This window comes from Prunus persica, chromosome G1, assembly GCF_000346465.2.
Source record: "Prunus persica cultivar Lovell chromosome G1, Prunus_persica_NCBIv2, whole genome shotgun sequence".
NCBI lineage: Eukaryota > Viridiplantae > Streptophyta > Magnoliopsida > Rosales > Rosaceae > Prunus > Prunus persica.
In genome coordinates this window covers 34,463,631-34,491,251 of record NC_034009.1, presented here as the reverse complement: position 1 = coordinate 34,491,251, position 27,621 = coordinate 34,463,631, and the positions used below count along the sequence as shown (strand labels likewise).

Below are 27,621 nucleotides of genomic sequence, written 5' to 3'. Positions count from 1 at the left end.
TAAAGAAACAAATTAAAATAAGGAACACATAGTCGATGATGCGTTCACTGAATAATATTGTAGATTAGGTTAATAAAAAGAAAAATTAAAAAAACACATTCACTGAATTATTGATATTAGATTTAAGTAATGACGAGACATGCGGATAAGATACATGGCTTGGGCTTCAATTAATTGCTCAAACGTACAAAGGAAATCACCAGCAATAAATATCCTTGTCATTGAGCTTTTAATACAGTACCCCGTTTGATTCACACAAACGTTAGATAAAAAAATAAGACTATATATATTTTTAGCAAATAATCAATTTGTGACACCGCTTACACTGTTTGCTAATTTTTATATTTTCCCTTTGCAAAAAAGTAATTGATTTTTTAATTGGCAAGCTACCTGGTGCCTTAATGGCATGAGTTTGAAACCCATTGGAAGCATTTTGTGACTAGGACAAGCAGAACTCCGAACTAGAATTAATCTCATTAATCAGGTGTGGAGACACCTAATGGTACTTACCCAAAAAAAAAAAGTAATTGATTTTCTTTTTCATTTTTCCTGCTAGTACTGCCTTAATGGTTAAGTGAGGTATGGAATCTTTTATCCAAGCAAACAATTCACCTCCTTTTTTCGGATTCCTTCCACTTTTTCCGCTTTGACACATTTTCGTTCTCAAAAAAATCTTCAGAAAATCCAGCTTTTCAGCTGTTTTATTACGTAGTTTAGTTTAAACTTTAAACCCACGTCCGCTCGCTTCCTCCACACGACGCCAGCCAGCCAGCCAAAAGCAAACAAGCCATTGCCCAACTTTTATTTTTACTGTTTCTTTTTTCCTTTCTTTGTTTTTGTTTTTCTCATTTTTTTAAAGACTGTTTTTTTTAAAAAAAAATCTTTACGATTCCTCAAAAACCTTTCTTTTGGGGCCTTCAGGTGGAAGAGTTAAAAGAGCCTTCGGAAAAAATAAGCAAATTATGAGCTTTGCCCAACTGGGCTTGATGAACATTCGTCAATCCCTTTTGGGTTAAGACAAAAGTCAAATAAAGTTGGAGTTTTTACACTTGGGTTTTTCCATATTTTGACTTTGAAATTGCGTACAGTTCATGTCCTCCTCCATTCTTTGTTTATTTCTTCTCCTGTTTATATTTTGTTCGGAATTTCCTTTTAACACGTGAATAATCCTGTATCTAAGTGATATTGAATTCTCTTCTTCCTATTTTCCTTGAGATCTTTTCCTGCCTCTGCCATATTCTGCTCTGAATTTAAAGAGTAAAGGATCTCGAATTGATTATTTATTTACCCAAGAAAGAAAGAGAGAAGGAAAAAGGGTGTGAATGGAGTTTATATGTGTGAATTTTTCTGATGACCTGTAAAAGAATGTTGCTTTTGATCGAGTTGGGATCTTATCTGATGTGGGTCTGCTCTGCTAGCTTTCACCATTCTTGGAGTCCCTTGATTTGTTAGAGGTGAGTCACTTCTCCACTATTTGGTTCTCTGCCTTTTCCTTTTACCTGAGATTAAACGTTTATATGTGATCCAATTAGTGGGCATGTTGAACTGGAAGAATCTCTCCCTCTCCTCTCTCTCTGTCTGTGTCTCTCTCTTCTCTGTATATGTGGATGTTTAGTCATAATTGACTTGACAAACCTTAAATTTCGAATTTCGAAGTTGTAGCTGGAACATTCTAGGGAGTGCCATAATGCCTGGTGGGTGAATTGCCTTGCCAGTTTTAATTTATTTTTATATGTTTATTGAAAATAAATGCAATGGCATTGATTACCCTGTTATTTGAATTGGGTTGTCCATGCAACATTTGTAAAACACAGGCGTGTTAACCCAGGCGTGCTGCTTTCATTTGTATTAATTCTCACACATAATTTTCTTTTCCAGATGTAAATGTTCAGCATGAATTTTCTTCTCTGTGTTTTTTTTTCCCATACTACGTTTGAAGGTTATGGAATTTACTCAGACTAATCAGAAATATGTTGAACTTGTGCTGCATCTGTTGTTTTCGTTGTTGATAATGCATTGACTTAGATGGTTCCTTCACGTACAGTAAAAAACTTAATTGACTATGAGCAGGTAACATTAAACGTTATGGGTTGGCTTAGCAAGATTTTTAAAGGCTCCAGCCACAAGTTATCGGAAGAGCATTGTCGTGAGAATTATGGAGAGGATCCAAATAACTGTGGACCTTCTTGTTCCGGGGTAATAACTTCTACTACTTCTTAGTATTTGTAACACAACTAACACCCTTGTATGTATGTATATGTATGCATATAAAAGTGTATTGATAGCCTTAGTTTGGAAATCTCAGCCTTTTTTAATCTTCATTGGTATGCTTGAACTCCCTTAATATATTGTCGTGGGAAACTTCAATGTAGGAGGTCTGGTCAGAAAACGAGAATGAAGATATAGACCGTGCTATTGCACTCTCTCTTTTAGAAGAAAATCAAAAAGGAAAAATTGTGGTTGGTGAGTGATTTTTCATACTGATGCTATTGTAAATGTTTTCATGTTGTATATTCCTTCTTGTGTGCTCTTTTAGGCATTACATCTTTAGTCACTGTTTTTATATTGTTATGGTATTTTGATTGCATACAATTGCCGATAAAATGAAATTATTCTTACCATTCGGAGTGTAGAAAACATACCAAAATTTGTGCAGTGGCATTTTGAATTATACATTGCATGATGGTGGCTTTGGCTTCCATGTCGTGGCAGAGCTATTGATGCATTATGTCTGTCCTTGGAATGTCAAATGATACAATATGAATTAATAAGAATTTCATATTCGTGGATAGGTTTTGATTCTCAGTTGGAAGAAGATGAACAACTCGCCAGAGCCCTACAAGAAAGTCTGAATGTGGAGTCTCCTCCCCAACATGGAAATGGAAATACATATCAACCTAGCACTCCTCCCCAATATGGAAATGGAAATACATATCAACCTATCACTCCTCCCCAACATGGAAATGAAAATACATATCAACCAAGCACTCCTCCCCAATATGGAAATGGAAATACATATCACCCTATCACTCCTCCCCATTATGGAAATGGAAATACATATCAACCTATCCCTCCTCCCAGATATGGAAATGGAAATGCATATCAACCTATCCCCATGTACTACCCAATGGGGTCCAGGTATATGATTATATGATGGAAAACTATATTGTCAACTTTGGTGCTAGTTCATTTCATTATTCCTTGTTGTTGCTTAGTGCTTGATTACCCCTTGGATGTATAGAATGGTCTTTGAAACTATAACTTGTAATTGTATGAAGCAATCTCATTTCTCATATTTTCATGCTCCTTAGTATTCTCAGTCCTTACCCTCTCTGTTTTGTACCCTGAATCATTCTTTTATGCTTCCATTACATTGTAGTTTTTTATTTCTTTTGCTTGACCTGATTGCGTACGATGATGGCGTTTTCAAATCACTGTGTTTGAGAATGACAAATAAAGAAACCTTTTTTTTTTTTTGTCAGAAACTTGAGTTGATGTGATGTTAGTTTATGACATTTGAATTCTTAGCAATTTATTCAGTGTTGAAGGATGTAAGTTTTGGAAATCTAGTTGTTTTTCTCTGCATCAACCACGCTGAACACCAAGCTGCCTGTTGATGCATCAATAATCTGCAACTTCACATTTTTTTCCATATTTGACTATTGTTGATCTACCATATTCATTCTTTGTGGTAGGATTTGTGCTGGTTGCAATGCTGAGATTGGTTTTGGACGATATTTGAATTGCCTGAATGCAGTTTGGCATCCAGAATGTTTCCGTTGTCGTGCATGCAACCTACCAATTTCTGATTATGAGGTGCAAAAATTACTTCTTTTTATTTGGTCTGGTTTGTGGATGTGAATTTGGACAAATTAGAAGAAGGGAGGTTATGGCTTGAATAAATATAGTTTTCTTCTTGCATCCATCATCATGATGATTTAAATTATTTCAGCAATTGTACTTTTGCAAGTTAACTTTTGGTCGTCCATATTAGCTTTACATATATTTCATCTTATGCAGTTTTCTACATCTGGGCATTACCCTTACCATAAATCTTGCTATAAGGAGAGCTACCATCCAAAATGTGATGTTTGCAAGCACTTTGTAAGTATCGCAATATCAAGACAATATTCCATTGATTATAATCTAATATCTTTTTTTCTTCGATTATATGGTTCATTGTTAGGTTGGTCTTCGTTTTTGTAATATATATCTTTTGACAGATTCCAACCAACACTGCTGGTCTTATTGAATATAGGGCACATCCATTTTGGGTCCAGAAATACTGCCCTTCTCATGAACACGATACTACTCCTCGGTGCTGCAGCTGTGAGCGAATGGAGGTCAGTCAGAATAAATTACTTTACTGCAATTCTGCAATGAAATATGACTGACCAGATTGTTTTAAAAGAAAAAAGGACTAGCAAAGCAAAAGAGTTGGTAACAAGATGTTCCTTTTCTTTTTTTTGGGTCGAAAGGTAACAAGATGTCTATGTTCATTAAATGCAGCCACAGGACACAAAATATGTGCCCCTTAATGATGGTCGGAAGCTCTGTCTAGAGTGTCTGGACTCTGCAATCATGGATACCAGTGCATGCCAACCCCTATATCTTGATATACAGGAATTTTATGAAGGTTTAAATATGAAATTGGAGCAGCAAGTTCCGTTACTCTTGGTTGAAAGACAAGCGTTAAATGAAGCAAGAGAAGGAGAAAGAAATGTAAGGGCAATTAGTTAAAACCATATCTACTTAGTATGATAAGTAGGACAGTTTTCAACGGTTATAATTGGGAAGTCAGACGTTAATTAGTGACCTTTTTTCACTTGTCTCTGATCCCTTTTTACGTCTCTTTGAAGAATCTGATTTGATTTACAAATTACAGAGGAGTATGTGCAGAAGTGGATCACAAATTGTTATTTGGACCCTTACAAAACTATCCATCTGCTGTTGTTGTAGTTTTTACTCTTAAGCTTTACAAATTACGACTGACTTTGATAAACCTTTTGTCATTTTCAGGGCCATTATCACATGCCTGAGACCAGAGGCCTTTGCCTTTCTGAAGAACAGACTATTAGCACGGTAAGATTTTTGCGAATATATTCATTTCGCTTTCTACAATGGTTGAGTTTTGATAAGGTACTTTCTCGTTGGTTAGCAACTTATCTAAATATTGATCTGAGAACCACCAGATTTCAAAGCGGCCACGGTTTGGGGGAGGAAACCACTCCATGGAAATGGTAACAGAGCCATACAAGCTAACTCGTCGCTGTGAGGTGACCGCAATTCTAATCTTGTATGGGCTTCCAAGGTATGATTTCTTTCTATAGTTTTCGTTTTGTGTGGCATGGCCCAGACAGATATCTACACCTCATGTATGATGAAATTTATGTATAAAATGAGAAAAGGATGTTGACTAAGACCTTCGTGGCTGTCTTGGTTCTACAATTGTAATTCATGGCTGAATCTGTTGCATGACTGGAAACCTCTGCTTACAGGTTGCTGACTGGGTCTATTCTAGCACATGAGATGATGCATGCATGGCTGCGGCTTAAAGGTGCTATTTAGATGGATCCATTTATATGTTTGTTTAGTTCCTTTTCTTTTCTCCTTCTCAAAGGAATTGCAGATGAAACATGACATCAAGGTGCAAATTAATGTCTAAATTATTAACACTTGTTGAAGGTTACCGACCTCTTAGTCAAGATGTTGAAGAGGGTATCTGTCAGGTTCTAGCTTACATGTGGCTAGAGGCCGAGCTTATATCTGGCTCAGGCAGCGATGTGGCATCAACCTCGTCTTCCTCCACTTCCTCGGCAACGAAGAAGGGTACAAGATCTCAGTTTGAGAAGAAGCTCGGTGGGTTCTTTAAACACCAGGTGGAATCAGACATGTCCCCAGTATATGGAGATGGATTCCGGGCTGGTCAACAGGCAATACAGAAATATGGGCTTCGAAGTACCTTAGACCATATTAGAATGACAGGGACGTTTCCTTATTGAGGACTAAATCCTTGAATTTTTTTTGGAGGCACTTCGCTTTTCACATAATTACAAATTGGCCTTTCATATTAGAACCCAAGGCCAAAGTGCATAGGTATTGACTACATAGTTTTAGCTGATTTTTATGATTGTGGCTGTAATGCCATGAATCAATTTAATGATTTGATTTATAATTTTTTTCCTGTCTGAGAATGTCTCTATACAGAACTTTCATTCTCTACCTTTGATGCCAGAGAATCGTACATAAAATGCTATCACTAGATAAAAACAATGAAAACATGTTTGGTAATATAATTTGAAAATAATAATATGTAAATTATTTTTCAAGTGTATTTTTGCTCATTTATGTTCTAAAAATATATTTTTAAAAATATATAATTTAACAAATTAAAAATTATATTATTTTTTAAAAATTAAAACTATATTTATTTCTTTTTTTTAAATCTATTTTTTCACTTTCTTTTTCGTTTTTCTCCTCCTCTCTCTCTCTCTCTCTCTCTCTCTCTCTCTCTCTCTCTCCCGCACTGTCTCACTTTCAAACCAGCAATTCGTCACTGTCTAGTCACCCTCAAACTACTCCTCTCTTGCTCCTCTACCTAACACACCCATCGATCGAGACTCGAGTTCGTGCTGGATTTTGACTGGAAAATTGCCCAGCCGCTTTCACCATCGTCGATTCCGGTTACCTCATGCCGCGCCACCACTTGGAAAAGATAGCCCTCTCCTCCCTCTATCTTCCCCCTATCTTAATCGACACAATTGACGGCCATAGCCACCGGCTTGAGCTCAGGAAGCTCTGGCCAAAACCTTCTCTCTCTCTCTCTTCCTTGTTTTGAGCGTTTCCCGTGAGAATAAAAACATCTTTTTTCTGTTTTTATAACTACACGTGAACTTATTTTCATTTTATGAAAACATTCTCAGTGTTATTTGTTTTTGGGTCACCGAAAGTATTCTTGCCTCATTGTTATTCTCTACAAATAAAAACAGCCCTTTAAAACTTAACCGAACGGGCCCTAAGCATGTCTGAAAAGAGAACATTACGTTGGAAATGGTATTCGCCAGTAATATCATAGTATTTCATTATGTTGATAAGAACTATAATTTTGCACGAGAAGCTTAACATGGCTTTAATTACACGACAAAACACATGAAAGTCAAACAACTTCAACTCAAGAAAGTACTAATTCCCCATCACACACTCTCAGGACACACAAACGGCCATATCTTGAGAAATTCATTTTAAGTTGAAATCATCATCTTGAGAAATTCATTAAAATCAAGGACTCCATTTCCGTCAAGATCAAAGACTCCAATCATGGACACACACTCATCATAGGATCTGGCTTCACCTAGTCGATTGAACATATTCTGCAACCCTTTTGGTGTTATGCAGCCACAACCTTTATCAACTTCAAACATCTCAAAAGCCCCTTTAAGATCATCATCGTCGGCATCACCCTCCCTCCCCATCAATTTCACAAAGTCTTCAAACTCCAATAAGTTGTCACCATCGTTATCAAATTCGTTGATCACACTCTGAGCCTCTGCATTGGACATGGATTCCCCTATCGACATGAAGTAAGCCTGAAGTTCGTCACACGAGATCTTTCCGTCTCTGTTGGTGTCAAAATGATCAAAAACCTTTGCAAGCTCGTCATCTTTTGCGATGCTACTGTTTTGATTTTGAGTAGGACAGGGGCTCTGGCTTCTGGGTTTTGAACGAAGGAAAGGGAGGGTTAGTTTGAAATTCTTGCTATTAGAGAACCATTTGGAGAGCTTGGATTCCCTGTGCATGATTTTCATTTTTTACAAATTGTATAGGAGAAACAAAGGGTTGATAAATAAAACGTTAGAGCTATACCTATAGCCTGCTAGAGCCTACTAGGATAATATATACATATATATATTCTTTAACAAGTTGTCAAGTGGAAAACTTGAGGCTTGAATGACGTTGCCAAGAAATGTAAGTTGGAAAGTTGGGTTACATGAAACTTCAGTGTAGTTTCTCAGGAGTCATCAGCATAGCAATTGGGTGACACTTGCGAGATTGACTTACTTTCCAATGGCTTATCTTTTTGTAATTACCACCATAACTTTTAACCTTGTGAGTACGCTGATTTATATACAAGCTCTGTTTAAATGCGGCGAAGCAACCACGAAATTCTTGTTAGAATAAATAACATTTACGCAATCACTTGTGACTTGCCACTCTCTCAGCCACTTGCGGCAACATTTGATATACGTGACCCTTCCAACATCTAAAGAGTTGCCATGAAATTGGGCTGTGGGGAACATGACTGATTTCTCTCACCAATAATCAAATTGAATATTAACAAGTGAAAGTACTAAGCATATTTTGAAACCTCTTTTCTAGTCTAAATTAATAATATTTAGGAAGCTGAATTAACAAAATTTTAACACGGACAGAAGTTTGAACTGGAGTTGGAGGGTGCGCCAGGCCAGTGCTGTAGTGCAACGCAGAGGCGACGCTCGAAGACCCCAATAGCAAGCTACTGTGATGGGTCCTCCCCTTAAAGAAATTAATTTAATATCGTGTGGGCCTATGGCCCACGTATCAGATATTAAACTGATAAGAACAGATACTACACTTGATCTTAGCCAAAAGGCCGAGAAAGGTATGCTTTGTTCAGCAACACGTTTTCGTTTTTATATGGCATGCAAGCTTCCCTGTTTTATGATGCTGGCGATATGGGACGAAAAAACGCAAGATATGATGCATTCTCTTTTCCCTACGACCAATATTCTCTTTTCCATCAATTTCACAAGTTTATGATCTGCTTAGAAACACCACACAGTACATTGGCTTGTTAAAGTTATTATTATTTTTCGTTACAATAGTAAGAAGAAAAGTTTAGTTCCAACTGTACGATGCCCTTAAAAAGCTGTACTTCCTTCGAGTTCTCCGACCAACTCCTTAACACCGTTCTCCGAAAACTGAAGCTAAACCCTGCTTAGGCTTTTTCAAACTGGCTTCAAAGCACCCAAAGTTTAGGCCAAACCTCAAGTCTTAATCGTATAATTTGTTCATATATATATATATATAGAGCTCAAATGTATGACCAACCCAAACCGTATTTGAATGAATTATCTGGATTCGCAAGAAAAATTATTCAGCCTGTGGTTTGCGATGCTCATGCGCTCGTTAGGGCTTTTATACTGACTTGGTTTCTTTTTCTAATTTAAGTTTGTTTGGAGATTGCAGGCCCAAATAAAAATCTCAACTAGATTTGGTGAGGTGCGCCAGGCCCATGCTGTGGTGCAACGCTTGGGCGACGCGCGAGAACCCCAATAGCAAGCTACTGTTGCGGGCTCTCCCTCTAAAGAAATTAATTTAATATCGTGTGGGCCATTGGCCCACGTATCAGATATTAAACTGATAAGAACAGATACTACACTTGATCTTAGCCAAAAGGCCGAGAAAGGTATGAGTTGGAATCAATCAAGTCATTCAGTTTTATATGCCCAGCTGCTTCGCTAATTCTGGATGTCTCCGATGTGGGACAAAAGTCGCAAACGCAAAATCTGACTCATTTGGCTCCTACTAATTTCACAGAGAACATTGGTTAACATACAGTCACTTTACAAAAACATGTGAAGTGCAGTCCTAGACCATTGGCTCCTACTAATGTTACAGTTACTATCACATCACATATTGAACGATTGCGAAAACTCTCTCTTTTTCGTCGAACCAAATGCTCTTAAAAATGCCTTGTCTAACTGAAGAAATTTAGATCGAGCACAGAGACTTTTCCATAAACTTTACCGGAAGGGGTTGGCTCTCTTCTCTTCTCTTGTTTTTTTTCTTACAGGGATTCTAGTTTTCAAATATTAAAGGACCTCCCCGAAACACATTACATATCTAAAGCTACGAGTGCGTTCTCAAAACACATCTGAGTTAAATGTGGAAGTACATTGATATCTCTTTCTCATGTTCACATTCTTTCTGCACATCTACATATTTAGTCGACTCAAGAGATCCTTCAATCAATTCAGTTTTTAGTAAACTGGGCCTTCGTGTGGACTTTAAAAACTCAATTATTTTTTTCGTTGAGAGTTTCCACTGACTTCATGAATGGGTCCTCCATGAATTTAACATGACATCATTGTCCCTCCTTACTTTAATTTTGTTGATTAAATTAAGATTATACAAAAGTATAGACAACAAATCCAGGACAGACACCTAATAGCAACAACAAGCTTTCCCTCTCAAAAAAAAACAAAAGAGAAAAAAAGAAGAGAAAGTCATGTCACGTCTTTTTATTTATTAATTGGTGGGAGGTATGCGTCATGTTAACAAAAACGTAGACTCACAGGCACCACCATAATTGACAGGCAGGCAGGCGGGCACAAAGAATATGCCATGCCATGTCCATGTCCAATATCAGCATTCAGCATTCAGCATTCGGCATTCAGCATTCAGCTGAGCTCTGCGTAGAAACATGGAAACAGCTACACGACATGTGAAGAAATGCATCAACCAGGGCAGCAATGCATTTTCAGGTCATCCCACTTAGCAGCACTGAAGCCCTACCAAGGCTTTTTTCAGCTTAGTGTTTGTGTAGTTGTTTATAAATTTTGTGTTTTAATACAAGTGACATTCGTGGAGGGGCGTTCATTAGTGGGATTATTAATGACATCCAAGCTTTATATGAAATGTCGCTATATAGCTATTTATGAAACGTCTATTATAAACTTATTAGGTACCACCGTGGATGAAGACGAAGACCACTTCACCATACTTTCACCGCAGACCTTAAATCAAGCATCAATTTTTAATTGCCCAAGTTGTTGTCATAAGAGAAAAGTGGTGGTCCAAAAACGCAAAGCTTTGAGCCTGCGAGATGGACTCCATCTTATCTTGTTAACTAATTCCTTCTAAAAATATTTGAAACAAGTACTTAAGAAGAAATATGAAAGTCATATATATATATATATATACTTTTTAAAGAGTAGAACAGGAGTATTCTCCAAGTCCAGGGTTGTTGTGATGATCATGGTAGGTAGATTAATCTATCTATCGCGGACATATGATCAATTAATAATAAACAGAGGAATATATATAGATATATATACTTATCTCGTATTTTATTTTTTAAGTTATAATCATGCCTCGCATCTTGTATCTTCGGTTGGAAGATTTAGTAAACACCTACTACGGAATATTTAGATTGAGGACATCCCTTAATTATTCCTATAATTGCAAACGCGTATTAAAAGAAAATTATTTACTAAAAACAGATTAGTATAAAAAAGGAAAACAGACAGGCAAATGGAAGGAAATAGAACGCGTACAAGATCCAACACAACAGCTTTTTGAAAGGAGAAACACTTGTGCGCGACGACGGGTATAATAATATGAGTTTGCTATTCTCGGCCAATCTTACTACTTTGGCCGGGGCAGAGAGGAGGAGTCGTCGTCGTCGTTGATTGTAAAACAGGATCTAAAAGTACTTTTTCACCTCTTGAATATAAAAGTATGCTGCCGCGTGTTCATTTTATCGGTCTTACTCTTATTAGTTACGGCTTGCGTTGCGACCTTCGTCCTTGTCGTTTTGCCCCTTCTACCGACACTCCATATCATTTGTCCCAAATAAATTATATACTTATAGAATTTAAAATAGAAAACTTACAGGTTGACAGGCATTCGACTAGAAAGAAACCATATATAAAATAGTTGAAGCCACGATGGATGACAATTACTTTTTTCAATATGTCATTTATTCATTTGTTTTTTTTATTCAAAGACACTATTATTAATTGAGTCATTTCTTTCTTTGCGATTGTAGCTGAAATGTTCAAATACAGTATAGAGGGATAGGCCCTAGCAGGGTAAGCAAAACAAAAATGTCATCCTTTTTGTGGCTGCCTGCACACTGCATATTGACAAGCAGTTGGGTAAGTTTTGGTTCCATGCAAGCTTTTTTCTTTCCCTCTGCCAATGGAAGGGAAGGCTTCGAATGAAGAACCTCATAGCCATAGGCTGGCCTTTTTATTAAGTCCAACTTTGTCCAAATCGTAAGTGAAGGGAATGCCTCTGGATAGACTTAGAGTACGTTTCTACGTACCATACTCAACCTAGTTTTTTTTGTTACTTAGTTAAAGAGACAAATAAAGCTGGCAAATGTCTTTCCAGCTGATACGTTCATTCCAAGCAAACCCCACCCAATAAAAAAATGAAGAATATTTACAACCTTTGAATATAAACTTAATAACAAACAACTTCAAAGACTGCATTTAATGAAGTTTGAAAATGATTCCATAATAAGACATTAATCTTGAACTGATTGCTAAGTCCAAACTACAGAGTCTTTCCAAATCAGACGGAAGGGTTAATGGACCCTTCTACTAGCTACTTTTGATGGTAATAGAGATAATTAACCTACTAACCAAATGTAATTCTATTAACAACAACACCACTATAAATATACGCCGTCTTTGTCTCATATTTATATATATATATGAGTCGAACTTCAAACTTCTTTTAAGTTTAACAGAATAGAGATAAATATCGCTAAATTCAATACTCGTTATAGTTATAATCACATATAGTTTAGTCTAGCGGGAGACTTGAAATCTCACTTTCTCCACCACATGTGTAAAGAGATGCATATTGAACAAAAATTGTATTAATAAATAACGGTATTGATTTACTCATTGAAATCAAAATATTATGAATTAAGCCACCAAATTAAAACAGCTCTTCTGCTATACATGAATTACAGACGAATATGATACAATTACGCATTATATATCACACTTTTATTGGTGACAAAAATTCATGACTTATTCCATTTTTATTACATTTGAGTGTATGTCATGAGTCTTTTTTTTTTGTACATATTTTCCAGATGTACCTGTGTCATCATCTACATACAATTCAAATTATGTTTCCTTCCACCACCCTTCTTCAATCGCATTTCCAAGCGAAGACTGATCATCACGAGCGAGCGAGCTCATCATCAGACGACGACGCACAATTCACAGTCTGCGGCGGCTTCACATCTCAAACCCAGAACGCACCGTTTTGTTCCACACTTTCATGAATCCAAAACAAATGGCGTTACCAAGAGATCATAAGGAGCCCAGAGAGCATCCAGAGGGCAAGGCCTGTTGGCCTCGAGCCTCGCCCATGGCTTTCCCTTCCCGCTCCAATGCAACAAACTCACTGAACCAGGATGCAGATCTCTGCAAAGCCCTCTGAAGTTGTCACCTCCGAGCCCGTGCTGGTTCCACCTATGCTCCACCGGCGCTATGTTTCCGGCGAACACCAGCAGAAACGGCGGTAGCGAGCCGAGCTCGTAGATTCTCATCCGCTTCTGCAGCTCCATCCACTCCTCGATCTTCGTGGTGTAGTCGCCGCCTCTCCAGCGGTCGAGGTCGATGACCATAACGCCGGTGTTGAAGTAGCAGGCCTTGCGGTCGGCGAAGGTGAGGGAGAGGGAGGGGTTGGACCAGAAGGCAGGGGTAAAATAGGTAGTGAAGTTGGCGTTGCAGTACTCGGGGGCGGCGAGGACGGAGGAGGGGCCGAGGGGGGTGGCGGCGAGCTTGGCAATGTCGTCGACTAGGATGAGGTCGGAGTCGAGGTAGACGACGCGTCGTACGCAGAGGGGGAGGAGGTCGGCGAGGTAGCTGCGGGCGTAGTTGAGGGGGCAGTCGAGAGCGGAGCGGATGGAGATGGAGATGAGGCCGGAGACGTGGGAGTCGTCGAAGGGGTAGATTCGGAATTTCAGGTACGGGAAGGAGGAGGAGATTGTGTCGCGGAGTAGGGAGGCGTTGGAGGTGGCGGAGGCGACAAAGTGGAAGACGGCGTTCTGAGGGCAGGATGAATGTTGGAGGACGGACAGGATGGCGGCCATGGAGCCGCGGATGTAGGCGGTGTCGAGTGTCATTGCCACATGGACGGCCTGATAGGCGCAGATCATCATGTGGTCATCGTCTGATTCGTCGGGGTCCAAGTCGTCGTGGTGGAGGGGGGTGATGGAAGGGCAGTCTGGGGAGTTGTAGAATTGAGGGGCTTCCCTAAATTGTTGGGTGGTGGTGGTGGTGGCATTGGATGTGCTTGTGGTAGCGGCAGAGACTGAGGGAGCGGGAAGTAGAAGGATGAGGAAGGCAACGAGGAGGAGGAGGGGGAGGAGTGGTGGTGGCTGAGGGAGAGGCATGGGTATAGTTTGAAAATGGAAGTGAGGGAGAGAGTGAGATCTGTATATATTGGGATAGCTTTAGCTTTATATATGGGCAGGGGGTTTGAACTTTAAACAACACGCTTTTGTACTCTATGCAAGTTTTTTTTTTTTTTTTGGGAAATATAAAGATAAATAAAGAGAGGAGAAATGGAATGAATAGCTGGATGGGGTGCAGTGTGTGCAGGCATGGGAAAGGAGGGGCTTAGGCTCTCTTAGTGAAGAATATTATGGGAAGAGGGAGTTGTTGAGTTCACATTTAGGCTATAGCTATGATGAATGATGATGCAATGCATCTCTTTCTTTCTAGTTCAATGTCCTTGTTTTTTTATTAAAAAAACACAAGTAATATTCTAAACTATAAAGATGAGGGAGTTTCTCATACACATATTACCAAGGTGTTTGAATTTAAAACCACTAGTTTGTAAATCAATGTTCTTTTTTTGTTAACCAAAATTATTCTATAATTTGTTGTGAATTCATTGAAAGAATTACATTAATTATGCCTTAGTAGTAGGTAAGTGGATTCAATTTTGTACGAGTAGGTAAATTTTCTATTTTGAAATTGCCAAGTTGGTTATTCTTTGTTCATACCAAATTAGAATCAGAATTAGAATTGATTTAGTAGCTTTTTAGGGATTTTATAAAGACTGACTGCCTCTCTTTATTTATTTATTTATTTATTATTATACTATTATTGACTGACTACGGACGGTTCACCAAAAACTAACTCGTTATATAAGTAAGTAGGACCTAGAAAATGTCTGACTTATTTGGCCATAAACAAATTAAGTCGTAAGATATCATTATCCAACATGTCTTGAAAAACAAAAGAAGAAATCTCTATAAACAGATTAATAATAAGAAAATAAATTATCATCAGGAATGTAAATAAATCATTAAGAAGTTTAAGGAACCAAAATAATTAAATTATGCACATAAGAAAAAGTAAAAGGATGCCAATGAAAAGAAAAGGGCGGCGTAGAGAGATGCAAAGGCTGGGAATGATTGAATTGAATCGATTAGATCATCTCACCCTTTGTTTTTCTTCATGATAGCGTCGATTGGGCCCCACGGCTTTGTACATGTCTTGAATTGAAGCTTTCTGTCTGTCAAATCGCATGGTCGTGGATGCTTCCTCGACTAGTAGGGATTCGTAACAATTAATCTTTCTCATCAAAAATACTTTTCTCACTTTTATTTTATGGTCAATACAATAATAATATTAATAGGACGATATCTCTCTTTGTCTCAAAGTGTTGATGCATCGCAGTCGGGAAAACTATTTTTGAGCAACCAAATGAGAGAGAGGCACATAGAAATTCAAAGCAAACGAACAAGACAAGTTCATACTTGGTTTAGTTACCAAGTTTTCTCCTAACATACACATACTCCATTCCAGACCAGAGGAGAGACGAGGATAAAATATTTTATGTCACAATCATATCATGTGCTAAAAGCTCAAATGTATTAAACTAATTATGTGACGTGGTTGGAGATGCCAACTTTTCCACTTATAAACCTACTTAATTGTTGGACCATCGTTAGCAACACATATTATTAGTGTTTAATTTTGTGGATTATACGTATCATTAAGTAAATTGCGACTCAGACTTTCCTTAACAAATACTCAATCATTGATTTTCCTTGTTCTTTTGTTCTTCTTGGCAGCTAAATGATGGTAAACAAATGTTCCCCTCATTTTGCAGGTTAGATTAGAATTAGTAAGGCATTTGTGAGCAGAAATTGGGAAAAAAAAGGTTCAAAATTCATTCTCCAGATTCGTTAGAACACGCTTGGTACACTTTATCTGATTTTGTTACTCAAATAAGAGCAACAAACCATAAGAATTAGACAATTTATTTACTATGGTCAACATCACCGTCACACACGATGTCATCATTTCCATGTACCCAAAAGTCAATATCCAAAGCATGTTATCATTATTCTTATGTCATGGTTTTGCTATTTGGAGGAAATTAATTAAAGATTAACCATAAATGATGATGTCATAAACAACTCTTATCCATGTTCTTCAATTTCATATCACAGAGGTTTTCTTCATCTTTCTTATTGATCTCTATTTTAAAAAACAACGCATGAAAAAAGTTAAGTTGTGCTAAAAAAAATAGAGCACGGAATGAATAGAGATTAAATGAATGAATTAATTATAATTGAGTTACGGAATTTAATTCATTATATATTATTAGTAAACACATAGAAAATCGGAATAATTAAAGAATTCAATTGAAATAGGTAAATATGTCACAATCGAAGAAGTAAATTAAGCAGAATAAGATATTTTGATTATAAATTCCGATATTTTAGACTACAGAGGTTCAAGAGATTTATAGTCGTCCATTGTTAGATGTAAATTCAACTGTTCACTCACTCTTGCACTCATTTTAAGAAACTTTTTTGAACCACCGGATATTAATCTAATGGTGAATAACCATAATCTCTTAAACTCATGTGGTCCAAAAAATCGAAACAGTATAAATGTATACATTGAACAGTAAAGAGTGGTGACACAGTCACCGACAACCCAAAACGTGCGTGGGTCATGATCGTCATAAAAGGAAGCTTAAATGAACTTCACCATGCACATGCTAATGCTTCTCCTCCATCTATAGATAGACACTAGGGATTGGGATTTGCATAATATTGCATACTAATTGCGTGCACAGAATTATTGCATCAATTAATTTTACAATTTCGAATCCTTATGAAATTTGCGCTAGTATTAATTTGTTTTGAATATAGTAGTACATGCTCGAAAGTCATCTCCTCTCCTCCTCATCCATGGATCATCAAAGTGCTTACAATTTGTATTTGTCGGTGGCTGATGCATACATACCCTAGTAGTATACAATACTTGACAGTCGTGTTTCGCGTGCCGGAGAGGAGAGCATGGTGGTGGGTACGTAACGTACGTTCAAAGATTCAAAGTCAAACTTTTAAATATTGAGAGGTGACTTTCATGCCTCCTAATAATTTTCTCTACTTTCTGGAAGCCTAACCTAACCTTTTCAACCTTATGAACTCGACACTACTTTTTCTTTTCTTTTTTCTTTAAAATTTTAAATTTAAAAGAGAAACTCTATGCAAACTAGTTTAGTTTGTCAAAATTACAGTTTTTAATTTTATTTTAATGAAATGTATTTATTTTTATTTATTAGCTGTACGTGCCTAACTTGCTGGGAAGAAGAGAAGATATGTCTATAGCACTGAGTGACAATTTACAAGTCAATTCGTTGAGGCAAACTAGGCCAAGCCGGTGCCAGTTTTGCCTCTCCTTTGACGTGGTATTGTATTGGCGTTTTCCAATGGCATTCTATCACACTGCAAGTATATATGCCCAGCCAGCCTCTATCACATTAAAGTATAAAAAATCTAAATACTCAAAAAAGGATGTTAATCGGGACTGCATAACTCTTTCCTTTTTCTCTTTTCTAACAAAAGCATATGGTTAGAGGTAAAAGCCAAATTTTGACAAGAGTATTTCAGTGAGAAATCGAACTTGAGGAGAGGAGCCTCAAACAACCAATTTGAACTTGGGAAACTGTTCAGAGAAGGATTAGAGATGGCCTAAGCTAAATTACAAGAGCTAGAAAAAGTAATGTCGACAAATAATTGAACGAAGCAAATCCAGAGCTAGAAAAAGGGGCCACATGCAGGCAGTACGCATCCATTAAATTGGTGGATCAGATCAATCACAAGACTAACAAAATGCTCGACAGAAAAACCGTTTGAACACTTGTGTTGCAAATAAACAATGCATCTTTAGACAAGATTGATGCATATCTAACTGCTTTGTATTCTTCAGACCAACAAATAATAATTGCTTTGTATTCTTGTATACTTGTGTGAACTTATAGAAAACATGTCAAAAATGGTACGCATTCCATGACAATCAGATCTACCACAACCACTTATGCAGGGCATGCACGCATAAAAGTGTCAAATTCAGACAGTATACATCAGATTCGGCAGATAAAAGTATCATGAGATTTAGGAGAACTTCATACCATTCAAGAATACAAAGTAATGTCATACATTGCATGTGAAGTTCGCTAATAATCCAGCAAACCAAAATTATCATGTCAAACAAACCATAACTATCATGTCAAGTAAACCACAATTGCCATTCTGATGACAGTGACACGTAAAAAACTCTACAACATGACTGGTAATAGTAAAATATGAACACTTCCCCTGATCAGAAAAACAAAGATAAACTAGCAGATATACAAAACCACGAGGTTGCCCACTCCCTAAACATCAGTTAGCAACTTAGCAAATTGAAATTGATAGCATATTCAATCTACTGCCACATAAGAGCCACAAGTACACAAACTACAACAAATAAAAACAACATCTTCAGGAAATAATCTTGTTGTCCTTGACCTGTAGCCCTCCTGTGAATATGGTATCTATGTGGATGGCCGCCAGGAAATGAATTTGAGAACCCATGAGGAAATCCAGCAGTTGCACCATACATTGCAGCATCAGGAAACCCATGTAGCTGAAAATTTAAGAGAGATGGGATAAGGCCACCAAAAGCCGCCGAAAAGGTGAAATTCCCAAACCTTGTGGTTGCAATGGGTGCAAAACCTCCCAAACCCCCCAAGCCTCCCATGAATCCAAACCCACGCGGGGGAAAATGGTTTGGTTCTGGTGGAGGAGCTGTTTCAGGTCTTTGTCCTGCTGGACGGTTTGGGATATTAATACCAGGTATTGCCTTCGATCTTGGGTCAGTTGATGTCTTTCCCCTACCATATAAGGGCACCAAATTCTCCTCCTTTATGAGGGCTTTGCAAACAGGGCATTCCTGAGAGTGGGAGTGAATGTGGAGCCATTTGTAAAGGCAAGGCCAGCAGAAGAGATGGCCACATAGGGTGACAATGGGGTCTTGGGCCAAGTCGAGGCAGATATTGCATTCAAAATTACCAGCATCACTGTTGTTATTGTTGCTGCTGGAGTAAGAAGGCCCTTGGGATGGCCTGCTCGTTGATTCCCCGAACCCACTTGCCATCCCTGGAAGATAAATTAGGTAATACATTAAATCAAACCAGCCACTGCAACATCTCAATTACCTTAAACCACAACTCATAAGCATCGTTATATACAGGAAAGCCCTAATTACACTGGTTTAGCACGAATTTTTTTTTAAAAAATTAGAAGATAAAGTCTATTCATAATTCCAGCCAAAGCATAACAATGATTAAAAACCCAACCAAAATTGTAAATAAATGCGTGAATAATTTCTAATTCATAACAAATTTCTGTAAAACTTCATTATTTGGCCCTTCTTGATCATGAGAGTAATAAATTTAGTCTCAACATTTCGTGTTTTATACATAACGATTCAAAACCCCCTGGATCTCTTAAAATCTTAATAGAATAAGCCAAACGCACAGTTTTAAACATGAATTTGAAATTTTTTTAATCGATTATCAGAATCTGCTAATTACAATTAGCAAAAAAAATGCAGAGACAAAAGAAAAAGAAATCAATCCAATAATCCGATCAAATATATGAACAAAATTTAGGGCAGAGATTAACACTGACCTTCACATAGAAGAAGTAGAGGAATCGGAGCCAAGTCAATACGAGTATTGGCGAGAGAAATCCGTTGACGCGAAGCAAGAGCAAAGAATTTTGTGTTTGGTGGGAGATGCAGTATTGACGCGTTTGGAGATCTCCGGACAGGAGATTGTCTTCCTTGCCCAGCTGGCAGCTTTCCAATGGTAGATTGTGACTCATCGATTTCTAGCCGTCGGATAGATTATGGATTCATAAATCAACGATGTTAAAATGACTTGTTCTGGGCCAGTTGGTTGCATAAGGGTTGATGACCGTGGGCTTTCTCTGACTTGGGTTGCATTGTCCTTGATGACTACGGACTTTTTCTTATGTTTCAGGGGCATTTGGGCCTGACTCGGCCCATCATATTTGAATAAAACATGGTTTTAAAAACAAGGTGAAATAGTCATGGTGTTTTGGACCCTAAAACAAATTTGGTTATCTCACATATGGGTTACGCCAGTTGTCCAACATATTATGCTTGAACCGTTGCACTCGAATTCGATCTCCCTTTCCATACTTTGAAGTAGTTAGAATATGGTTTTCTAAAGTATATATATAACATGGTTTCAAATGACTTTGCACCAACTACTCATATGCAAGAGAAACATATTATTTCAATTTGACTTTATTTGTTAACTATTGTAAGTAATGTGAAGAATTTTGGGTTTCATCATGTCAAGATTTAAAGTTCATAGTAAACTTATCAACTAACTTGTAGTTGAACATTACTTCTCTTTCTAATGTTGAAAGATACTAAATTCGAATCCTTTCCTTTCATAATTTTTTTTTGTTTTTCAAAAGTTGATAGTGAACTGTAACAAATTTGCCATGTAAAAGAAGAAAAAGAAGAGTAAATGTTTATACCGGAAACAAACGGCCTATGACCACCGAACACGTGGACAGGATCGATATTGATCGCATAAACCCTTCGGCATGCTGCCTACCGAAGCCGTCTATCTTGACCCTTTTTACTACCAGACATGTGTCATGCTCACAATTCGCGTCCACAGTCCCACATCGGAAATATGAGCACAGTGCACACCTCTCAAGGCCTATATAAGAAGACCCCTATCCCCAAAAGGAAAAAATCAGAACTAACGGTACGCTACCGATTGATCTGTCAGTTAACATTACTAAAACCGTACTTACTAAAGCATCGGAGAGCCTTCGCCCGGTACCACACTGGTACCCCAAGGACTTACCGAACGCGTCCTTTTGCAGGTACTCACCCTTCCGAAGCAAGACGTCTTCTAAAGGTAGTCACCTGCCGAAGACATAATATCACTAAGTTGACGACATACGTGCCGAACCACTTTTTTGCATCAACAGTAAATAATTCAATGGTGTAGTAATTTGGAGCAATTAAACTTGGGGCAAGGACTGCTTTCATTATCTCAACACCGCGGTATTGAATTGACATTTAGACCACAACCCTGCGCTTCACAGGCTCCATGGTTTCTCCTGCTCCACACAAAATGAAAATCAGGTGGACAGCTCACGATTTCAACTACCATACCAATGGTGGGCTTCTAGTGGCTCTTATTATCTGGAGTAAACAATCTAGTGGACGATGCGCAAATGTGATTTGAAATTGGCCACATGTGCTTTTGTGCCTAAGCCGTTTCGTAAAATATCTATACACAATCACTCTCGTCAAATTTATGTGCAAAATATCTTCGGTCGCAAATGGAATTTTATTGTCCTCGTGATTCATATTTCATATTTTTAAAATTTAAAAAAAAAAGCGCATTTCTAAAGTCCAAACAAGCATATTTTTCAGCCCAGAAAGTTCCAACATACTCATGTAACTCGTGCTCCACTGGAGACACGCTCTAATGGGTTTATTCTTGCAGTGTCCCAAATCCTTCTCTAGAGAAATGAAAAATAACCTTTGGGACCAAGACATCAAACTCATTTAATTATTGGCGGTGCGTTGCGTTGATAACAATGGTTAGCATAAAAACGGAACAAAAAACAAAAGCACTCCAAGAAAGAAACTTCCGCAGTCCACACCATTTTTTTATCTCTCCTTTTATAATCCGCTGACCTCTCAATTCGTTCAGCAAAATCCCATCTCTATCAAATTGCCTTTTATTTCCAACGCCATCATAAAACATTTCTTAGGCCCTAGATTTTTGTTCAACATCATCTCCAGTTCTATATTCATTCTCGCATTTCATCCAACACATGAGAAGCAACCCATGACTCAGAGCATCGAGTACTGGCTATCGGAGCATCCAACAATCGTAAACTTCCGATGGAGCACCACCCAATCATGGGGCTCCACGTGGTCCTTCCTCTTCACCGCCATCCCCGCCTACATCGCCGTCGCCACCACCCTCCACCTCATCCTCACCGTCTTCCGCCGCCGACGCCCCGTCCCACTCGGCATAATCCCAGCCGTGCATAGCCTCGGCATGGCCCTAATCTCCGCCGTCATCTTCGCTGGCATCCTGGTCTCCGCCGCTGCCGAGATTCGCGACACCCGCTGGTTATGGCGGCGCACCAAGACCACCCCATTCCAGTGGTTCCTCTGCTTCCCGCTCGGGACCCGCCCTTCGGGTCGCGTCTTCTTCTGGTCCTACGTCTTCTACCTCTCTCGGTTCCTCCACCTGTTCCGCACGTTCTTCACCGTCCTCGGCCGCCGTAGGCTGACCTTCTTCCACCTCTTCAACCAGTCGATCCTCATCTTCATGTCGTTCCTCTGGCTCGAGTTCTCACAGTCGTTTCAGGTCCTGGCCATACTCTCCACCACTCTGCTTTACTCAGTGGTCTACGGGTACCGGTTCTGGACTGCAATCGGGTTACCCGGGGCCTGTTTCCCGTTCGTGGTGAATTGCCAGGTGGTGTTGCTCGGCTGCAACTTGGTTTGCCATGTTGGGGTGCTTTCGCTGCACATTTTGAAAGGCGGGTGCAATGGGATGGGAGCCTGGGTGTGCAATTCGGTGCTCAACGGCGCCATTCTTTTGCTCTTCTTGAAGTTCTACGTGAAGATGTATTTGACAAATTCAAATGTGGGTAAAGTGGAGAGTTTGGGCACGCATTTGGGTTCTGGTTCGGAGTCAAACCCTAAGCATGAGCGCGAGGTTGTCATCGTTAAGGAAAAACGTTGTTAATTTGTTAGTCAGTCTTTAGTAGCTGAGGAGGTTCTGCCTTTGAGAATTTTCTTTACATTTTGTCTGTATTTTATTAAACACAATATATTAGGTGGAAATGCGATTCCTTGTGAATATGATAATATGTACAAGTGTATATAATATATCTTTTTCCCTCAATAAAAGTAAATGTTCAAAGAAGAAGACTCTGTTCTTGGATTCTTGAAACTTCCATTTGAAATTGAATAGTCAACCAAATGAAATGAGGGAGGAGAAGAAAACTTAGAATTATAGGAATGGGAATTTGGTACTTTGTCCATTCTGCAAGAAAAGTTCTATTGTTGAGTTTTGGATTGACCAATGACCGACGACATGCCGTCACTGATATGATATTCTGGTCTCTTTATTTTTGCTCATTAAAACTAATATGGTAAACCAAAACGTGACATCCTGTAATGCAAAAATAATGTTATCATAATATCAGGCACAATTTTGGTGAAATAATTGGGCCCAAAAAAAGGAGGACAAACAGAAACACACCTGTCCCAAAACAAAAGTGCTCTAGCTCCACCAACTTCAATAATAAAGGCCCAACACAAAGAGGACGAGAAGAGAAAATAAAAGAAACCGGGAGATCTCCTTAACTCGTACCTTGATTACCTCTATCAATCTTCATCAACATCGCAATGCATCAATCGCCTCCATTGGCTACTTGTTGTTCTCCTTCATTGCCATGATTATATTTTTCCCATTTTAAGTGGCATGTATTTGTATAAATTTAGCATGTTTACTTATAAGGAATGGGTATTGAATGATTTCAATTCATGATTTTCAATGTGTTTTGTCATTCGTTAGGGAGGGGAAGAAGAGAGTATTATATTAGGTTGTCTCAAGATTGTCTCATACGTCAATTGAAACCGAATGCACCTTGGAGGATGTGAGAGTTTGACCCACTTTTCCACTATGGTTCCAATGCCACCCAATGTGCTACTTAGCATTGTATAAAAATATACAAACTTGTATTTGGGAGCTTACTATATGTTTTTGCTAGATATTTTAATGCTTGGACATTATTAATTCTTTGTTTGGTCTCAAATTTGAACCATCTCGCCATTGTAATAGAAAATTCATTTGAAGATAAGTGTCTTTGGTAATTGCTTTAACCATCTTAAGCCAATCCAAGTGTAGTAGTTTAGGCCACGATGGGCTTCAACTTTTCAATTTTATCCACCAGGCTGCTCAACTCAGCGATGCGGCCCACTTACCCGTCAATCTTCCGTCACACTCCGTTCACCAACATCAACACCCCAGAGTTGGAGTAGAAGTAGTGCAAACTAAGATTGGTTTATTTATCTATTTAATTCTTATTAGTTTTAATAATATAATGATTAGAGGTGTAACCCAACCTAATTATATCCAACAAATTTTAAGAGTGCTTTTTTGTTTTGGCAACAACAGCTAGCTTTTATTAGGTTTGACTAGTTCTCTAGAACAAATCATGTATGTGCTGCACTTGTTTGCCGTGTGATAATACTTCCATATTCGCACTTTTGCTTAGCGTTTGCCTATTTATGATAATTTTTGCATTGGCTATATATGAAGGAATGCAATCCAATATTTATAAATGGCTTTTTATTATTTTTGGCAATCATTTTTTTGTGTACATGAAGGCACCAATCTCTCGTATATAAATCCCTTATTAATATTATTTTTAGCATTTATTCGAAACGCTGATCTTTTATTGCCTTCTACCCACCAACAACAACACAAACGTACTCTTCGTTCTCGGAGCAAAAACTTCTCTCTAAATCTACATTGGCATGAGGTAACAACATTGTTTTGTTGTCTGCAGATTTAAGGTTGTGGTTGTTGTCGTTCTTGTTGCAATTGCGTCTCTGGAAATCGTCTTTACGTTTGTCGTATTTTTTTTCCTTCGTGATTATATGATTGAAACTGAAACATCAAAATCTCAGGGAGGCATCTGATCTACCTCCCTGGATAACCAGAATGGCATCCATGTCTCAAAAGGAAAACCAACATTCTTGATCACGTCAATCATAATTCGTTCATGTGCAAATGTGGGGTTAGGCCAATTGGCGGAAGCAGTGTGCCCTTCCTATTGCACCCGAGTTCGAAACCTCTCCACTAGTTTAGAATATCTCATAATTCGTTCATGTACATGTTTATTATTGTGTTTCTTTTTTCATGTTTATTTAAGGGAAATGGGAAGTAAATTCTTTTTCTTAAAGACATATTTTGGTAATATTGCAGCTGCATTGAGGGAGGTTTTTCCTGGAACGAGATGGATGTTTGCAGTCCCTTGAAACCTGATAGTAAACTGAAGCACAGGCCCTTAACTCCACTTAGAGTTGTGAGGGGTGTGATATGTTTAGTAGTGTTTCTTTCTACTGCTTTCATGATTCTTGTGTGCTTTGCGCCTATCATTGCTGTAATTTTGCGCCTGTTGAGCATACATTGCAGCAGAAAAGCAATATCCCTCCTCTTTGGTATTTGGCTGGCCTTGTGGCCCTTCCTATTTGAAAAGATCAATGGGACCAAAGTGGTTTTTACTGGTGACACCGTGCCCCCGAAAGAACGCACTCTGCTCATTGCCAATCATAAAACTGAGGTTGATTGGATGTACTTGTGGGATCTTGCATTGCGAAAAGGGTCCCTCGGCCACATCAAATATGTCCTCAAGAGCAGCCTCATGAAGCTGCCTGTCTTCGGTTGGGGCTTTCATGTTTTGGAGTTTATCCCTTTGAAGAGGAAGTGGGAAGTTGATGAACCAGTTATGCGCAAATTGCTTTCGTCCTTTGCGGATCCTGCAGACCCTCTGTGGCTCGCCATTTTTCCTGAAGGAACTGATTATAAGTACTGCTTATTACCCCCCCTCTGCCTTTCTTATCAATCTATGCGCATGTATTTTCAGATTACTATATTGAATTTATCATATTCAAGATTATTTGACCTCCAGTGCTTCTTTTTCTAACTTCAGCAAAAGAAAATCCATATTGTTTGAACTTAGACTGTTAGTTTCACAATTTTGACAGTTGACAATGAGTTCGAGAATCCTTTCTCATGTTTATGTTCTGCAATGAGATTTTTTTAGAATCCTATTCTCTGAAACCCACAGTATTGCCTAATTTTGCTGCACTTCTCTGCACTGAGTTACCTTTGGACCCCATTTCTACATTCACCAGTCACCTTTCTAACATTGGTTTCATCTCATACTGTCATAAGGCATATTCCCAACTTGCAAATTTTTATGGTGCATTCAGAATATTCTTCGTTATTCATTTTAAGAGATTAATGTATGTAGATATTTAGTTGTTTTGTTTTTTACCCCCTTGTTTTGTATACAGTGAAGAAAAATGCAAAAAGAGTCAGATATTTGCTGCTGAAACTGGACTTCCTGTGCTGTCACATGTCCTGCTTCCAAGAACGAAAGGTTTTTGTGCTTGCTTGGAAGCTCTAAGAAGTTCTTTGGATGCAGGTTATTTACACAAGACTTCCACTCTCTTATTGGTATTCTGGAAATTATGTGTTTGTAACCCCATTTTCTCTCTCTCTCCAATTTATCTTGTCTTAACATTCCATTCCTGTTATATTTATATGTGCCTTCATATTCCAAAATGTGGTGCAGTTTATGACTTGACAATCGCATACAAGAATCAATGCCCTTCATTTATGGACAATGCGTTTGGCGTGGATCCTTCAGAAGTTCACATTCATGTTCGCCGTATCCCTATCGAAGACATCCCAGAGTCTATAGCGGATGCAGCTTCTTGGTTAACGGACACATTCCAGCTCAAGGACAACTTACTTTCTGATTTCAATACTCAAGGCCATTTCCCTAGTGAAGGAGGAGGAGGAGGAGGAGGAGGAGGCGAAGAGGAACTGTCCACATTGAAGTGCTTGGTAAATTTTATGTTGGTAGTTGTTTTGACTGTCGTGCTCGTTTACCTTACCATTTTTTCAACCGTCTGGTTTAAAATATACATCGGTTTATCATGTGCATACCTTGCTACAGCTACTTATTTTGAAATCCAACCGATGCCAATTTTAGACTTTGTTAAAGCAACTTGTGTTTGCAATAGACCAAGAAGTGAATAGAAAACAGCACATTTTTGAAGTGTTTTGCGAATGTTTCATTATTCCTATATTTGTTGCACCTGTGTGTTTGCCACCAAATTGAAACAGAGCTTCACATTGAGCTCTTTTAGCCGTCAAAGGTTATGGCTTGAAGCTTCATTTGCAGCCCATAATTAACCCTAGCAGCAGCATCACAGTTTCACTTTACAAAAAGAAGACTTCTAATAACTAGTCTTCAGTGACAAATTTTCAAACATCTCAGCCTTGAATCGTATGTTGCTGTAATGAGGTTCAAATTGTGATCAGTCATGAGATCAACAGAAAATCAAACAAATGAGAGGTTGGGGGTTGGTTCTGATCAACTTTATGCAAAAGACAATGCAGGTGTTAAAAGGTAGTCGTTGAGATTAATTGCGTGAAGCAATGGGTAGGAATCTTGTCGACCTTTTTGTGTGAGCAGCTTTCTTTGTCTTTCTAACTTTCTGGTGGATTGCTACTTGTATGCATGTACATACAGAACACAAATTATGTCAAGAAATAAATAGGGACGCAAATTGGAACCATCCTGACATTAACAACCAGACATGTGAAGCCAAGGCTTTAATTGGTATTGGGTGGAGCAAGCTAGTCCGCGAAATG

General features: G+C 38.4%; 6 protein-coding genes across 9 annotated transcripts; 3 read left to right on the top strand and 3 right to left on the bottom strand.

The window, feature by feature from the left end:
* Positions 900 to 6,188, top strand: LOC18790835 (protein DA1). Of its 3 annotated transcripts, none has more exons than XM_007225710.2 (12): positions 900 to 1,454; positions 2,071 to 2,196; positions 2,373 to 2,463; positions 2,793 to 3,138; positions 3,696 to 3,816; positions 4,021 to 4,104; positions 4,224 to 4,343; positions 4,510 to 4,722; positions 5,020 to 5,082; positions 5,193 to 5,311; positions 5,499 to 5,557; positions 5,686 to 6,188. In XM_007225710.2, the coding sequence occupies exons 2-12, from the start codon at positions 2,086 to 2,088 to the stop codon at positions 6,000 to 6,002; spliced, it is 1,644 nt and encodes a 547-aa protein (XP_007225772.2). In that variant the 5' UTR covers positions 900 to 1,454; positions 2,071 to 2,085; the 3' UTR covers positions 6,003 to 6,188. The 3 variants fall into 3 exon arrangements, with proteins under 3 accessions (XP_007225772.2, XP_020411002.1, XP_020411003.1); XM_020555413.1 differs by having other exon boundaries at positions 2,045 to 2,196; positions 5,686 to 6,179; XM_020555414.1 differs by lacking the exon at positions 900 to 1,454 and adding an exon at positions 1,562 to 1,694 and having other exon boundaries at positions 5,686 to 6,179.
* LOC18793566 (probable calcium-binding protein CML41) lies at positions 7,045 to 7,863 on the bottom strand. Its single transcript, XM_007224364.2, has one exon. It carries the CDS (start codon positions 7,803 to 7,805, stop codon positions 7,242 to 7,244), a length of 564 nt encoding a protein of 187 aa, XP_007224426.1. The 5' UTR covers positions 7,806 to 7,863; the 3' UTR covers positions 7,045 to 7,241.
* Positions 12,672 to 14,645, bottom strand: LOC18789630 (probable galacturonosyltransferase-like 1). Its single transcript, XM_007223255.2, has one exon. It carries the CDS (start codon positions 14,180 to 14,182, stop codon positions 13,061 to 13,063), a length of 1,122 nt encoding a protein of 373 aa, XP_007223317.1. The 5' UTR covers positions 14,183 to 14,645; the 3' UTR covers positions 12,672 to 13,060.
* LOC18789020 (E3 ubiquitin-protein ligase RNF185) lies at positions 18,214 to 19,939 on the bottom strand. The gene is made up of 2 exons (XM_020555296.1): positions 19,775 to 19,939; positions 18,214 to 19,240 (listed from the first exon to the last, which is right to left on the bottom strand). The coding sequence occupies exon 2, from the start codon at positions 19,236 to 19,238 to the stop codon at positions 18,528 to 18,530; it is 711 nt and encodes a 236-aa protein (XP_020410885.1). The 5' UTR covers positions 19,239 to 19,240; positions 19,775 to 19,939; the 3' UTR covers positions 18,214 to 18,527.
* On the top strand, positions 21,713 to 23,091 carry LOC18793827 (elongation of fatty acids protein 3-like). The gene has a single exon (XM_020560814.1). The coding sequence runs from the start codon at positions 21,994 to 21,996 to the stop codon at positions 22,906 to 22,908; it is 915 nt and encodes a 304-aa protein (XP_020416403.1). The 5' UTR covers positions 21,713 to 21,993; the 3' UTR covers positions 22,909 to 23,091.
* Positions 24,588 to 27,022, top strand: LOC18790154 (probable 1-acyl-sn-glycerol-3-phosphate acyltransferase 4). 2 transcript variants are annotated; one of them, XM_020554872.1, is made up of 5 exons: positions 24,588 to 24,712; positions 24,861 to 25,062; positions 25,159 to 25,761; positions 26,253 to 26,383; positions 26,534 to 27,022. In XM_020554872.1, exons 3-5 carry the CDS (start codon positions 25,190 to 25,192, stop codon positions 27,001 to 27,003), a joined length of 1,173 nt encoding a protein of 390 aa, XP_020410461.1. In that variant the 5' UTR covers positions 24,588 to 24,712; positions 24,861 to 25,062; positions 25,159 to 25,189; the 3' UTR covers positions 27,004 to 27,022. The 2 variants fall into 2 exon arrangements, with proteins under 2 accessions (XP_020410461.1, XP_007227486.2); XM_007227424.2 differs by lacking the exon at positions 24,861 to 25,062.